Below are 14,305 nucleotides of genomic sequence, written 5' to 3'. Positions count from 1 at the left end.
GAAAAAGGCAAACTGTAGTGTTTGGGAAGACAGAAATCAGTTTGTAGCCTATGGGGAAGGCAAGCTAACCTACTACAGGGGCTGTCGGTACTCCCGCTCCAGAGGAGTGTCTCTGGAAACATGTGCCCAGTCGTATTCTTAGAAAAGCACATCCATTTCACATGGGCAAAACACCTGAAACAAAAAGGATGGAGGCGCGTTCTGCAGGGAATTCATAAACCAAGACAGGTTTGGGGACCTCAGCAGCTGGAGTGTGCTCCCCGCTAACCTGCAAGAACCAGTTTGAGGCAGGTAGCATCAAGTGCCAGGTAAAAGAGAAAATTTCTCTCCCCCATCTCTGGCAGTGTACTTTGGGCAAACTTACAAATGTAAAGTGACAAGTGATGAAAAGAAAAATCCCGTGTTGTGAAAGCCAGCCCACACAGAGAGGCATGGCAATTCTCTCCCTCTGCAGACAAAATGGATGTGCATGGTTTAGTGCAAGGGGGTCCTAGTACAGGTAAAGTACTCGGAGCAACCTAGACGAGTGCTTAGGTTGAGCAAAATCTAAGTTTTTTATTTTAAAAAAGGTAGATCTGTAGCCATCATGACTGACCAATACGACCAGGCCAACTACAGCACCTGAATCCACTGAGAGCCTCAGAACAACAATTCAAGTATACCTGAGCAAACTTGCTATTGCATTGCTTAGAAGTACAGTATTGCTGCCAGCCCGGGCTTTTCCACAGCTGATCTCTGACAGACAGATCAGGGAAGGCACTGGAAAGGAAAACTCAGAGGGTAAGGTCCAGGTGTTACTGTAAGGAATGATGAACTCACAAGGACAGGGTGAGACACAGGGAAAGAAGAGAAAAAGCAGGCATGCGAAAAAGGAAAAAAGAGCTTCAGTAGCGCTAAGTCCGGTAAAAGAGCAAATTTTTACTGAGTGTAACAATTAGCGATGAAGACATACAGGAAAGTTTTATCTATAGACTGGCAGAAAATTTAAAATTATAATCATATAAAAATAATCTATTTCTGCACAATAAATATACCGCTTCCCCACCTCTTTCAGGTTGACTTAAAATGATGCAAGTTAAGGATATCTTACAAACAACAAAAAATCTTAGCCAAGAAAATATTTATGAAGGAAGTTTTCCTTGCAAATTTCTATTTCTGAACAAGTGATTTGGAAAAAAAACCCCACAAAACTCTTCAATGATACCACTGACTCCTTAAATTTAGAGGACCTGTAGTCCAATTCTTGTCTCAACATCATTTTCTTGTCTCAACAAACAGAAAAGACAGCAGTCCTATGGTCAGCACATCAGTTCCATTAAACAAGGACAGCTTTATCAGTTCCTGCATCAGAACAAAGGGAGAAAAAACAAAGCAGAATGAAGAAGCGAGATGGGCACCTTGTACTCCTGATTGTTGAAAAGGAGTTTCTGAGCCATGCAAAGAGCCCTTGCCACCCTGATCAGATGGCACTAAAGACAGGAGATGGCACCATCTGAACACATGCTCAAAATGCTTTGGAGAGAAATAGTTATGTCCAAGCTGCTGCTGTAGACAGGAGGTTCTTGCTGAGATTACAATCAGCTGTGTGAATGAGCACAGAGACAGAACCCATTTGCCTAGATCAGGTTTTGTTAAGACCTGTCAGTGGTACAGGAAAGGAATAAAATTGCCCTTATAATGAAAATGGTCTCATTTGCAGCTCTGTGATAAGTAGTATTTATCACGGATCTTTGATTCCTTGTGCTCAGGCTGCTACTGCAGCTCCTCTGGGATGGCATTAACGTACCACTTCTCCGTGGCTCCTACTTATCTCAAACAGGCTCTGCTACAAACAGGTTTTTCACCCCTGGTCTGTGAAATTTCTTGAACTATCTGATAGGGTAAGGTTTCAGTCACGATCACAGCAGGTCCAGGATTCTGACCAAATGTTATAATAAAATATGGGTCAACTGCGCTATATGCAGTAGTGTGAAGTATGATAAGGGTTTTACTGAAACTTCTTTACAGAGACCTATAAAAGTTCAGCATAGCTTCATCATTCAGGAGAAGCACACTCATCTCATGCAATCAAAATCATGAAATGTGATTCCACAGAAAGCAGTATGTATTTTTAAAAAGTTATATTTAACCAAGGTCTAGCACCAGGCAAAAAACATGAATATTTAAGAAAGTCGGACAGCAGCACGTTTTAAAAACCAACAGTAATAATTAACACACTAGCTTATATTTTCAAAGCATTTTACAAAAACATTAATTAATTAAGCCTCACAACACCTTTGTGAGATAGGTAAGTATTATTAGTCCCATTTTAGAGACAGAGAAACAGGCATGGACAGAGTATGACCTGCTCACCACCACACACATCAAATCCAGGAACAGAACACCAGATTTTCCAGTTTTCTGCCACATGTGGTCTGACCTCTTAAAATATGCTGGTCTTAAAAGAGATGAGAGGAAACAAATTTTATTTAAAGACACCTGACCCCATTTCAGTCTGATATGAAAAGGTACCCACCATGAGCTATTCATGATAAACAAGTGGAAGTAGGATATAACATTTTTTGTAGACTGTGTGTTGCTTGAAGCTGTTTAAGAAAAGACTTGACATGGGTGCTTCCATACTGCCAGAGTCAAAGAGTGTCGCTTCTCATCAGGCACCTGCCACAAGGAAACTCATTGAGGCCTATATGCAATGCTGATACAGCTCAGAATCTGCAAAAAAAAGGTAAGGTTTCTTTGCCACTTCTAAACAAGGAATCTCTCTCTGGCAAGGAGTCTTCTCTGGGAAGAACTCATATGAGTACAACTGCACTGAAAGCAAAGACTTTTATCGGGAGACTCTCAAGGTGCAGCTAAGGGTTCAGATCTATCTGTTGGAAAACCTGGAAATGTTCATATATTGTGCTGTGTGTTAAGAGAGATGGTCTGGAGGCATCAGCTATCCTAGGGGGTAGAAAAGAACCTCTCCATAGTCACTTTGAGAAGACAAGTTCCCTTAGCATATCAGTCTTGCACTGAACTAGTGCAAAGACTAGGATTAAAAATTCCAAACCACCTGAAAATTCAAGTCAACGGCTCTAACTCTACAAAATGCCAAGTCTGGCAGATCCACTGCTGCCTGTTTGCAAACCCAGGCCCAGATGTTAGTGGAGACGTAGAAATAAAAACCGTCATTCCACCTTCAGTTACATATGTCCATTAGACACTATCTAAAGTCCAGGAAGTTAGTCTCACGACAGCTCGATCTGAAGATCCTCCCCATACTTTCGGATCAGCTTCATGTGGTTATGGTCCACTGACCATTGCTCTGGGAGGTGCTTGGGCTGCATGCTGTCCAAGAAATGCTGCCGCCAGCGTCTCTCCAACTGCATAAGGGAGCGCAGGCCTCCTTTAGCAAAACACTGCACCACCTTCAATCCATGTGGCATGTAGCTCTCATTGCAGATCCTGCCAGGACACAAGCAGAGTTTATTTTCACACAAGCCCACTGTCAGACTCCAGACCAGTCTACAATGAACAGCAAGACACTGAAGATACTTTCGCCTGTGGAGTTTAATTACAGACACATGCTAAGCTAACCAGGAGGGAGAGTTTTAAGCTTTGCTTCAATGCCAGACTGCTTTCTGGAACACAGTTACACTCGGAAGTTGGTTTCTTTGAACTGAGAAAGTGTTCTTCTTTTATAGCAATACTAAACAAAGCTCTCAAGGTCCATTACAAGCTCCTCAGGAGACAGACTGCAAATTTCTCAAGGCAAGAACCATATGACACTCCAGAGCCCTGATCCTGCCACTGAATTCTCTGCCTCGATAGGTTCTAACATTGGCACATTACAAACAACAGTGAGCATAACAAGGAGAAAATGCTGACTTCATGCAGAGACCAGATACTAGTTAAGAAAAGATATTTGGGGAGGCTTTGAGAAAGAGGAAGAGAGGAGACTTCTGACATGATTGTCTTTCAGTCTCCCTCCCTGATCTGTCCTTCAAAAGAAGTGTAAGATAGTGGAGGGGAAGATGGAGAGCAAGAACAGAAGGAGATCGATAGAAGAGAAAGGGAAAGAGGGGAAGAAACAAGAGCTGCAGTTCACAGACCACTGCTGGGTTGAGGGGAGAAGGGGGTAAACAAAAACAAGAACACAGTAAGAAATGCAGAGTGTGCTTGTCTTCTTAGAGCCTTAGGCCACAGCACAGACAGTTATCTTCTTCCTGTCCTCTCTCTAGTTAAATGTATCAAAGTACTATAAATCCAGGCTCTGCAGGCTTACACAAATGATAAAGTTACGCTTTTAGAGACTCGTTTTTCCTGTGTAGATCAACTCATAGCAGTCTCAAACTCAGACACTCCTTAATTCAACACCATTATTTTAAGGACGATACATCAACATCCCAAGGAGACTAGCAATAGGTTTTGTCTTATTTTCATTAAAAAGCTTTGGGGGGGGAGGGGGAAGTCAGCATGTGTGAGCCTCAGCTCTGCAAATCCTGCTGAATTTTCTTTTATTTTGCTGCAGTAATAGTTACCCAAGGCTCTGTGTGCAGACGACTTTTTGTTGAAGTTATGTGTCAACATAAATTACTAAAATGTTACATCTATCGATGGGCTTGTTATACCTGGTTTCCAGACCAGCTGCTTCCTGGAGCATCTCTGGCGTGACTGCCTCTGTGTTAAAGAAGTCCTTGATGCTTTGCAGAAGTTCTGCCCTTCGGGGGTCAGGCAGGCTGTCTGCATTCAGCAGGGCTCGGGCCCCCGACCGCACTTGCCTGCGCAGAGGGTCCTCCAGCAGACGCACGCCTTCCTCAGAGCCGATGGGGGCACCAAACTCCTCCGCCAGCTGCTGCTTGAGATGGTTGTCATAGTAATTGGAAATGGCATGGCAGGACGTGCAGAGTAGGAGCACATCATGGGAGTTGTGGTCCTTCATCTGGATGGGGAAGTGTCTTCGGTATTCGTGAGGAACAATGTTCTTCCTAGGGAAAACAAACCAGCCAGCTCATTACATTTGCCTGGAGCTGCTACTCCCCAGTTCCTCCTCTTCCTGGCCCACAAAGGGTCAGCTAATACTAAAAGTCCAGGAAAACAAAGATCACCAGCGTCAGGACCCTCAGTGCAGCAATAAGTTCTGCAACTTCTTTTTAATTGTACTTCTGTCCACAGGTTTTCTGCATTTCTTTTTTCTTTCCCTTGCTGTTTTGTTTTTTTTTTTAAAGTGATTCATACCGTTAAAAAAAAAAAAACCAACAAAAGCAATGCGCTATGAGAAGCATACCTCTCAGCTAAACAGCAGCAGTTGCAAAGACAAAAATATCACCCTTTGTGATCTCATGGGCTTCAGGCTCCCCTAAACCTTTCAAAAATATAGGGATTAAGTAGTGGAAGGAACAGTACAGCTATTTTCAGAAGGGGATGCCATCAAAACAGTGTGTGTTGGCATACTACTGCCCCCTGTCATTCAAAGAGCAGCACATAGAAATTCCATACACTTTGTTCTCTCCAAGGAACGATACCTCCTGCCTCTGGAAGAAGAGGGAAGGTTGGCCTGTCCAGTGTCAAACTTACCCAGACACATACGACTACAGAGCGTTCAAAGAGTGATAGCCCATCCAGGATATGAACAAGCATGATGTTTCTGTCCACTAACCAAGCTTCTGGATGCCAAACTAGATGCAGACTTCAATCCTGTTTTAAAAGATGCATTTTTCTCCTATCCCACTGAACTCACCGGATATAGGACTCTCGCTTGCCACATACAACACAGAGGTTTTCTTTGACTGTCAAATAATAATCAACTTGGGACTCAGGACGTCCTGAAGGCTCAAACCGCAGCTTCACAACAAATGGGTCTGTGCTAACTAGCTCTGAAAGGGTAAAGGCAAATAGGGAATATTCAAGACAAATTTCTATTTGAAAGCTAAAATAACAATGCTAAAACATAGGAGTCATCCTAGTGAATCCCCAACAGTATATCCAATAAGAAAGGACAAAAAAAATTCACGCCCAGTTATCTAACAAACAAGACCAAAAACCCCAAGTGTTGTATTTCAAATCCAACAGGAAAATTGGTATGCTCACCTCCAATCCCCTTGTCCAGATACCACTGAGCCTTCTTGCGATCACAAGTGCACAGGGGCTGCCCATCTGGTGCATGCAGGAAGCAGTTGTCATACAGTGGAGATTTTCTATGAAACAAGGGCAGCATTACAGCAACTATAACAGCATGCCAAAAAAACAGAGCTCTCTATAGCCGTGCGTTCCACACTGCAATTCATGCAGCTCCCTCCAAATCACAGGAGTGTCCCTAAACACACACCTAAGGCTGCTGAGCACTGCACAGGCTGCTGTTAAGGGAAGCAGAACATCTAAAAACCTACCTGGCGTTTACCAACTGACTGTAAGGTATCTTTTGCTCTCCTGCTGCCAATATAATTGTAACTCTGAATCCCAGTTTTCAAGAGATGCCATCAATGATAACAGCATTTTCAAAGAAAAAAAATTACATTAGGAAACAAAAATTGAAGTCAAGAAGGACTATGAGCTAAGAGTAAGCTAAAAGAGAGCATCAACTTACAGGCAAGGCAATTTCAAAGATCAACTGCCTAAGCCCATATTTTAATGTTTTATTAAGATGACTTTTCTAAAACTTAGTGTGAACAGCAATTACTTCATTCATCCAAGAGAAATTTTATAAAAAAGCTCTTGGAACACTGGGAACCAAAACACATGAGTCCATGGGAACAATGAAGCTGAGCTGAGGCCCTCTGAAACACAGGCACCTAACCTCAGCCAGTGGCGAAAAGTCCTGCTTGAGCCATCTCTGGTGATTTGTAGCAACGTGTGGAAGGGCTCTGTTTTGCAGAAAATGTTTCCTTACTCTGCCAACCTCCTTCAAAAAAACTGAAACGCAGAGCAGGTTGGGGTGGGGGAGCACCTGGGAGGAACTGGCCAGGGTTACAGACAAGTCACAATACTCTGTGGAAAAGTTTCCTTTCTTTCCAGCAAGATCATAAAAATAAGTACTCAGCAGAGCTCTACCATGTTGATTCACAGGCTATGTAATCTGACAAAAGGCTTTCTTCTCAGGTTCATGCGGGGAAAAACCCAACAAAACAATAATGATACAGGAGGTCTCCTTCCACTGAGCATCAGCAGTTCAGCTCAATCACCATGATAATTTGAGTACTTCCCAGCTCTAAATGAATACACATTAAAACTAAACAGGCTTAAAGAAAGGAAAAGTGGAAAAGGACTTTTGAAATCACATCTAGCCTAATTACAGACCAGAGCCGGACTGCTGGAGATACTGTAAAAAACAGTGAGTCTACAAGTCTCTCATGAAGTCAAGCATGGTTAAAAACAATAAACAAACAAACATACAAAAATGGGGAGATCTCAATTTAGCTTGGAATGCAATTTTGTTTAAATTTTAATCCTCCCATGATGTGCAGCCCTTCTCTTTTGTATGACACAAGCTCCAACTGAAAAAAAAAAATCTGAAGGGACTTGCTGTGTACAACACAATACCATTAATGACTGCTAATTAAATCAATATTATTGACTGCATTAAAATGTTTTCATTGCCAAGCCAATAAACTTGAAAGGGAAAAAACAAAATACTAAAATGACTGGTTTTCTTTCCAAATGGTAATTACAGACAATTTTAGTTCCTATATCCATGTGATTAATTCTATAAGATTGTATCCAAACAAAACTAAACATACTAGCTCTCTGCATCTTCCACTGCATTGAGCTTAAAGAGACTTCTCCAACTTGTTTTAATTTAGAAATGACTGAACTTTCATTAGCAAAAGGCTGTAAGAATTTAAGATTTGTTCCACAAAAACTGCCAGCGGGACAGGGCTGCTGAATCCAGCAACAGCTGCCCCTGCAAGGCCAAAGTAGTACCGTTCCCTCCTCTCTCTCCCTGGCCAACACAGAAGTGCAGTGCTCTGATGCTGCCACAGACTCTTCCTTCCTGTGCCCTCTGGCACCTCACCTAACCTCTCTAACCCCTCCTAACCTTAGCTTTCAGCTCTGCTCAGTACCCTGACATCCCTGTGGCCACAGTGACCAGGGGCAGCACAGTACAAACAGGACTCCACGAGGCAGACCCTGCTCACAGGACAAGCTCTATGCCGTTGCCACCTTTTCCCTGGAGGAGACAGGGCACAGCTGTTTGGGTAGTAAGTGCCACCCAGACAGCCAACTGCCTCCTGCTGGGACCCTGCTCTCCAGCTAATGCCTCCACAGGAGAAGGAAGGGCAAAAGCTGAAGACAACCCCTCAACATGCTCATGACCAGGTTGAGATAGTATAGATCCAAGTGCTGCCCCCACTTTCAATACCACTAGAGGGAAACAGGGAAAACAGGAACAGGATCTGGCTCTCATGACTGTTAGGTCTTGTGTTTCCCTTCCTAGCTCATATTAACCACTTTGTTTAATAAGTAGAGCATGAGGCATCATTCAAAGTTTGCCATCGGTGGCGCAAGGCGTAAAATGTGCTCATAGACTTACCTTGCAGAATATCCCACACCCAAAGGCTTTCGCTTCTGCCTCCGAGGATCTCTGACTTGCTGACTGCCAGAAGGCTGACCATTCACTGAAGATTTCCGATTCTTTGTTTTCTGAGGGGAGCGTCCCTCTCCACTCTTCTCCTCTCCTGTGCTGCCACTCCTTCTTCCTCTGAATGGGATATCCACCAAGCCCCGGCATTTACACAGTGCTTTTTCCCAAGCAGTGACAGAGTTTTCACCTTCAGACATAGCAGGGAGGCTGGCAAATCCCAGCAAATGGAAGAACAGGGCCACTGAGACCTGGGCATCCCTAGCAGCATAGAGAACCTGCAGAAAAACATAGATGTCAAGATACTGGCAAACAGCAAACACTCCCAAACAGTATTAGTCTGTAACACTTCGTACAGTAAAGCCAGAAGCTGGATTTATTTCCTTTTGAAGTTCCTGCAAAGTTCTGGCATTTGAGTGACACTTTCGTAACACCACCACACCCCACATTTTTATGATCAGTCAGACTTGAAATACTCATGGGTGCCCCCAGGAACCCCAAGGGACTGAAAAAAATTCAGGTCAGCCAGGCCTCAATAAAAAAAAAAAGCTCCCTTTTGACACACTGTCTACCAATATTCAGTGCGGTTATTTATCCTGTCACTCCCTCTACCGGTCACTGATTTTGTAGACATCTGCAGCATGACTGTAAAGAAAGTGAGCAATCAGGGAAATCATAATGGTCTACAAATGGTGAACAAGGTTTCCGGGGTCTCTCTCTTATATTGCACTGACTGCTATGGTTTCGAGGAAAGAAAATAATTAAAAGGTGAGGTTTTGGGTGCAGAAACGCTTCTTCAAGGGATCTTGCCTTATAGACCTTTCAGGATTAAAGGAAAACAAGGGTCAAGAATCCAGGGAGAGTAACAGAAAATTATCTTCATGGAAAAGGAGCAAAACGCAGGCACAGAATCTGAAGTTAACTTCAGACCACAGTCACACACAAGGTTTTGAGGCAAAACTCGAAGAAAGCTCAGATGTCCCTATTGTAATATCTCTTCTCTACTAAGAAGGTTGCTTTTCCTCCCAAAACACTAAGTTGAAGTGGAAGACACACCTGATCTTGTGTCAGTTCTTCCGCCTCCCAGTTGCTGCAACGCACATGAGGAGACTTGTCAAGCGGGCAGTTCAGGACTTTTTCAGCTAAAGACTTAAGGCTAAGGCAGTTGTGAAGTAGATCCTTCCTTCAGTTTAACAAAGAAAGCGAAACAAACATATTAAAAACGAAACTATACACCCATCCAAATTTGGATGGCCTCACACACCCTGAGCCCGCCAGAATACAATGCACATGATGCATGACTCCCACTCAAACAGCACACAGCTGCCTGTCAGCTTTACAGACCCTCTTCCTCCCCTCCGCTAAGATGTCCTTTTGAGATTTAGTAATTACCTAGTGCTTGCAATATGCAAAACAGGCAAGGCTGGGAGTTGGTAACATTTAAGGCTGAAATGCTTGGCTCTGAACTACCCATTTCTCAACTAAAAAGGTCTATCATAGAGTGATGGACCGCCTGCCGCAGGGCCTCACGAGGAGCATGAGAGCCAGGAATGACTCAGAGGAATCCTGGCCTCTAGAGACAATTAGTCCATCCTCATCGATAAAAAGGCACCATCAGGTCAGCAAATCCATGCCCCATATCACTAACAACACACCCAGGCATACAAATACTGTACGTGAAGAGTATTCCCAAGTAAAACATTTTATTTTAGGAAGAATGAAGGATGAGAAAATGGCATCATAATTGTAACCTTTTAATGGAAGCATTGTTATTAGAAGAGAAAATTAGAGATGGTGTATTTTAGTCATTTTTCAAGAAATCCTGTAATTCAACAGTCCCACTTACGTGCCCCTGGCACATTTACCCCATACTTCTAGACAATGTATTCAAACATCTGTTGACATGGTGATCATTCTCACTACATTACATCACTGTGCCAGGGCTTCTTGCAAGCTGAAGCATGATACCCAGAAAAGTCCATATGGGTATTGCATGAGAAGACTAACAGACACAATTAGCATATGAAATCTTCATGAAGATTAAAAACGAAAACTATATTAAAAACGATATTAAAAACGAAACTATACACCCATCCAAATTTGGATGGCCTCACACACCCTGAGCCCGCCAGAAATCTTCATGAAGATTTCATTTCCATTAAGACCCCAGAACAGAAGCATGACATGTTCTTGGGCTGCAGCTGTCAATGCCCATGCTCTAAAACCACCCTGAGAACTCCAGACCTACCTGCCTGGTCTCATTCAGCATATGCAAATTACTTTTAAAATATTTCCAACTCAAACGATGCCTCGAACAGAGCTGCCTCTGTCTTCAGACACTCACCGCTGTCTCATGGCTAAATACCGGAGATCCACGCTCCCTTTGACTGGAAGACCATAATCATGAAGTAACTTGCAAGCATCTTCCCAGCATCCTACCCCAACTTTCAACACAGCGCTATCTGCCATGATGTCCAAGAGAGTCTTTGGGATAGTCTGTCCACTGGCAACAAGCCTGGGCAACCGAACAAGAATGCAGAGGCCACTGGAAGAAGCCATCTGCAGGAGGGATACAGGATTTGCTTTTCCCTCCACAGATACCTGAAATAAAGACAAAAATCAGAGTCTGGGTTACAGTATTATTGGCAATACTGGAGCTGGAACAAATTGCAAAAGAGGCCACTGTAGACAGAAAATACCTATCAGTTTATACAGTCAAGCATCGTTACATGTCTCTAAAATTCTACTGCAAATTATGTGATCTGTTTCACAGTATTATACCACCCCCAAGCTACTCCTTGCCACACTCCTACAAGAGAAACTTTCCCCCTTTCACCCTTCCCCCTCATAGCTGAGCTGGTAGAAAAAAATCAGACACATTTCTCAATCCACATCTGCACAAAGCCACCCGCTACATAAATGTCTATGGCAAACACATTGTTTAACTGTGGCTTATACTAATGACTGTGGGGTGAATAAATTTCCAGTCAAAATAATGGTAAAGCCAGGCTTTATAAATGACTCAAAGCCTGTTTTGAGAGTTCATACAGGCAAATGTACAAGCAGAAGAGCAACTCTGCTTTCTGGTATTCCCAATGAGTTACACCTACACATCATATCAGTATTATCCTCTTTTTGGATTTACTATTCTTAAGAAATTGTTTCTTAAGTATGTAGCTGGATTTAAAATAGTGTAAACCCAAGCTACTTCTAGAAAATCACCTTTAAAGAGATATTATAGAAAACACATAATGCTATATTTAGCCATACAATTATCACTGTGTTTAGTATAGTCGATTTATCACAGGAGTTCAGTAAACAAATACAACCAGTGAATTAAAAACTTACAGTCAGCACAATTAAACATGAGAACAATCAAAATTAGCAGCTATTTCACTGCTGTCATGACAGATAATCACACAGACAGTTTCAATAGCGTTGTATCAATTTAAGCAAAGGAATCACTCCACCCTCAATGATTTCCCGTTGCAATCTGCAATCTAAAGGAGAGGTGCTTCTTGATCACTCACCCACTCACAATCAATTCCAAGCACTGGCCACTTCTCCAGCTCCTTCTTCAGCAAAGGTTCAACACGATCCCACTCCTCCTGCTCTGAAACTATCACTATGTCTGCACCAAGGGTCCTCTCTACCCAGGAAAAGGTGGGAGATCTGAAGAAGGAAAGCACCTCCTTATCCTCTGCCTTAATCAGATCCTCATCTCCCAAGTTTATAACTGCTTCCTCTTGCCGACTACTACAGCATGCTTTTCCTTTCCGACGCTGGGTTGCTTTCCACAAAACCAGGCCCCCCACTGCCACACCCAGCAGGGTCGCCAAAGTAATCGTCACTGCTGTTTGCTTGGGCATTTTTTTAATCCCCCTTTTCCCCCTTTCGCTTCACCCACTCAAAACAGCATTGTAGGATTTTATCATGGCCTGCAAAGAAAAATGAGAGAGGTGGAAATTAAAGACAACTTAATAAAATGTGTTTAGAGGTATTAAACACACCCACTGGTATCATAACAAGATTCTAGCCACAACTTGTGATCCTGACAGAAAAAGGACCAGGTCCCACTTTGACAGACTGGGGGTCAGGGGACAGACTGCTGCAGTGGTGGATTGGGCAGTAACAGGAGACTGAATGCTGCGGTTGATCAGACCACCGAAAACCTTAAAGGGAATGCACTGATTCATACTGGTGCAACTGGATGCTTCTGCAAACTCTGATATTCCAAAAATAAACTAGTCAGGGCTATTATCAACACCTTTCAGCTCAGTTTGGAATCAGATCAACCTAAATAAGGACACGATGAAATTACTGCAGAATAAGCATGTCCATTCATGCATCAGTAGAAAATAGGCATTGTCCATTACATTCAAATCCATAATGAGGTCAAATGGCTCTTCAGGCATTTTTCAATGCTCTGAAGAAGCAGCATCTATTTATAACATAGCTTTCCCTCTATCATACAAAAGCTTAGCTCCCCTCCTGTAAACTGAAATCAATCCTGCCCCTGCATCCCCACCTCCCCAACCCACCACGTTATTTTTAGAAGTCTGCCCTTACGCGCTTTTGGGCACAAGCAGAAGCTGTGGTGTCGGTGCTACCTACAGCCCTGCGCAACCCCTAACCGCCTTCAGAGGATGGGCACGGGCACCCGCCCGAACGCTGGTGAAGTGACAGGTCATTCACCCTCACTCTTAAACTGACCAAGAAGACCGAAAGCCACGAGGGCCACCTGCACGTGCGGCCTCTCCCCCCGCCCGACAGCCGCCACCTCTTTGGGAACCGGGGGATGCAGGCGCGGACCGCGGCCCCGCGATCCCAGGCAGCCCGCTTGTGCGGATGCCGCCATCCCGCCCCGGCAGGAGAAGCCGCGACGAGACAAACCGCCTCCCGCTCAGCCCCAGCGCGCTGCGCGGGGATGCCCGCGGGCTGAGGCGGCCCAGGCCGCCCGCCATGGGGAGACCCGCGGCGGGCAGCGGCCCCGGGGGCAGCCGTGCGCCTCGGGCCGAGGGGGCCGCGCGGGGGCAGGCCGGGGAGCCGGGCCGCAGCCCCCCCCCGGAGAGAGCAGAGAGCGCGCCTCTGCGCCGCCCGCAGGCCCGGCGGGACGGGGGCAGGTAGGGGCGGGGCGGGGCGCAGCGCCCCGTGGCACCCGGGCGAAGGCGCTGCCCGTTTTAGGCTTGGTCGGGGCTCTACCGGGAAGAGGCCTGGGTGCCGCCCGCGTGGGGAGCGGGCAGGCGGCAGGCGCCGAGGGCTCGGCCCAAGAGGCCGCGGGCCCACCGGCCTACGCAGCCGGGGCACCTGCCGGCGCGGCCCGCCCCCGGAATGCGCGCGGCAACCTCTCCCCTTCCCTCCCGGCCACTGCCGCGCCGCCGCCCGGCCCACAGACGCCCCGCCGGGGCGCCCACCTACCCGCCCGCTACCTGCGTCTCCGCGGAACGGTTGTCTCCGGCTGCAGGAACCCCCCGCGGAGTAGTCGCTGCGCTCACGGGGAGGCTTAGAGTGGCGGACGCTTCCTCTTTCCCGGCGGTGCGAGCGAGCAGTGGGCGCCGCCATGTTGTACGGCAGCTGCTGGCCGGGCGGCTGAAGCGGGGCGCGCGGCGGCTTTCAGTACGGTACCGGCCGGGCCGGCCCGCAGCAGCGGGACGCCTCCGGGCTGCCGTGCCCGGATCCTCCGCGGAAGCCGTGTGCTGCCATCTCGGGCCCCCTGTCGTACCCGCGAAGCGCCTGTGTGGTTGT

The 14,305-nt window shown here is 45.6% G+C and overlaps 1 protein-coding gene across 1 annotated transcript; it reads right to left on the bottom strand.

Annotated features, from left to right (window-relative positions):
- Positions 1 to 2,118: 2,118 nt before the first annotated feature.
- On the bottom strand, positions 2,119 to 14,014 carry EXD2 (exonuclease 3'-5' domain containing 2). The gene is made up of 9 exons (XM_059819580.1): positions 13,990 to 14,014; positions 12,091 to 12,498; positions 10,905 to 11,161; positions 9,617 to 9,743; positions 8,513 to 8,838; positions 6,073 to 6,179; positions 5,723 to 5,858; positions 4,614 to 4,970; positions 2,119 to 3,447 (listed from the first exon to the last, which is right to left on the bottom strand). The coding sequence occupies exons 2-9, from the start codon at positions 12,427 to 12,429 to the stop codon at positions 3,231 to 3,233; spliced, it is 1,866 nt and encodes a 621-aa protein (XP_059675563.1). The 5' UTR covers positions 12,430 to 12,498; positions 13,990 to 14,014; the 3' UTR covers positions 2,119 to 3,230.
- Positions 14,015 to 14,305: the final 291 nt, after the last annotated feature.

Source organism: Gavia stellata, chromosome 7 (genome assembly GCF_030936135.1).
Source record: "Gavia stellata isolate bGavSte3 chromosome 7, bGavSte3.hap2, whole genome shotgun sequence".
Classification (NCBI taxonomy): Eukaryota; Metazoa; Chordata; class Aves; order Gaviiformes; family Gaviidae; genus Gavia; species Gavia stellata.
This window is presented reverse-complemented; position numbering and strand designations above follow the sequence as displayed.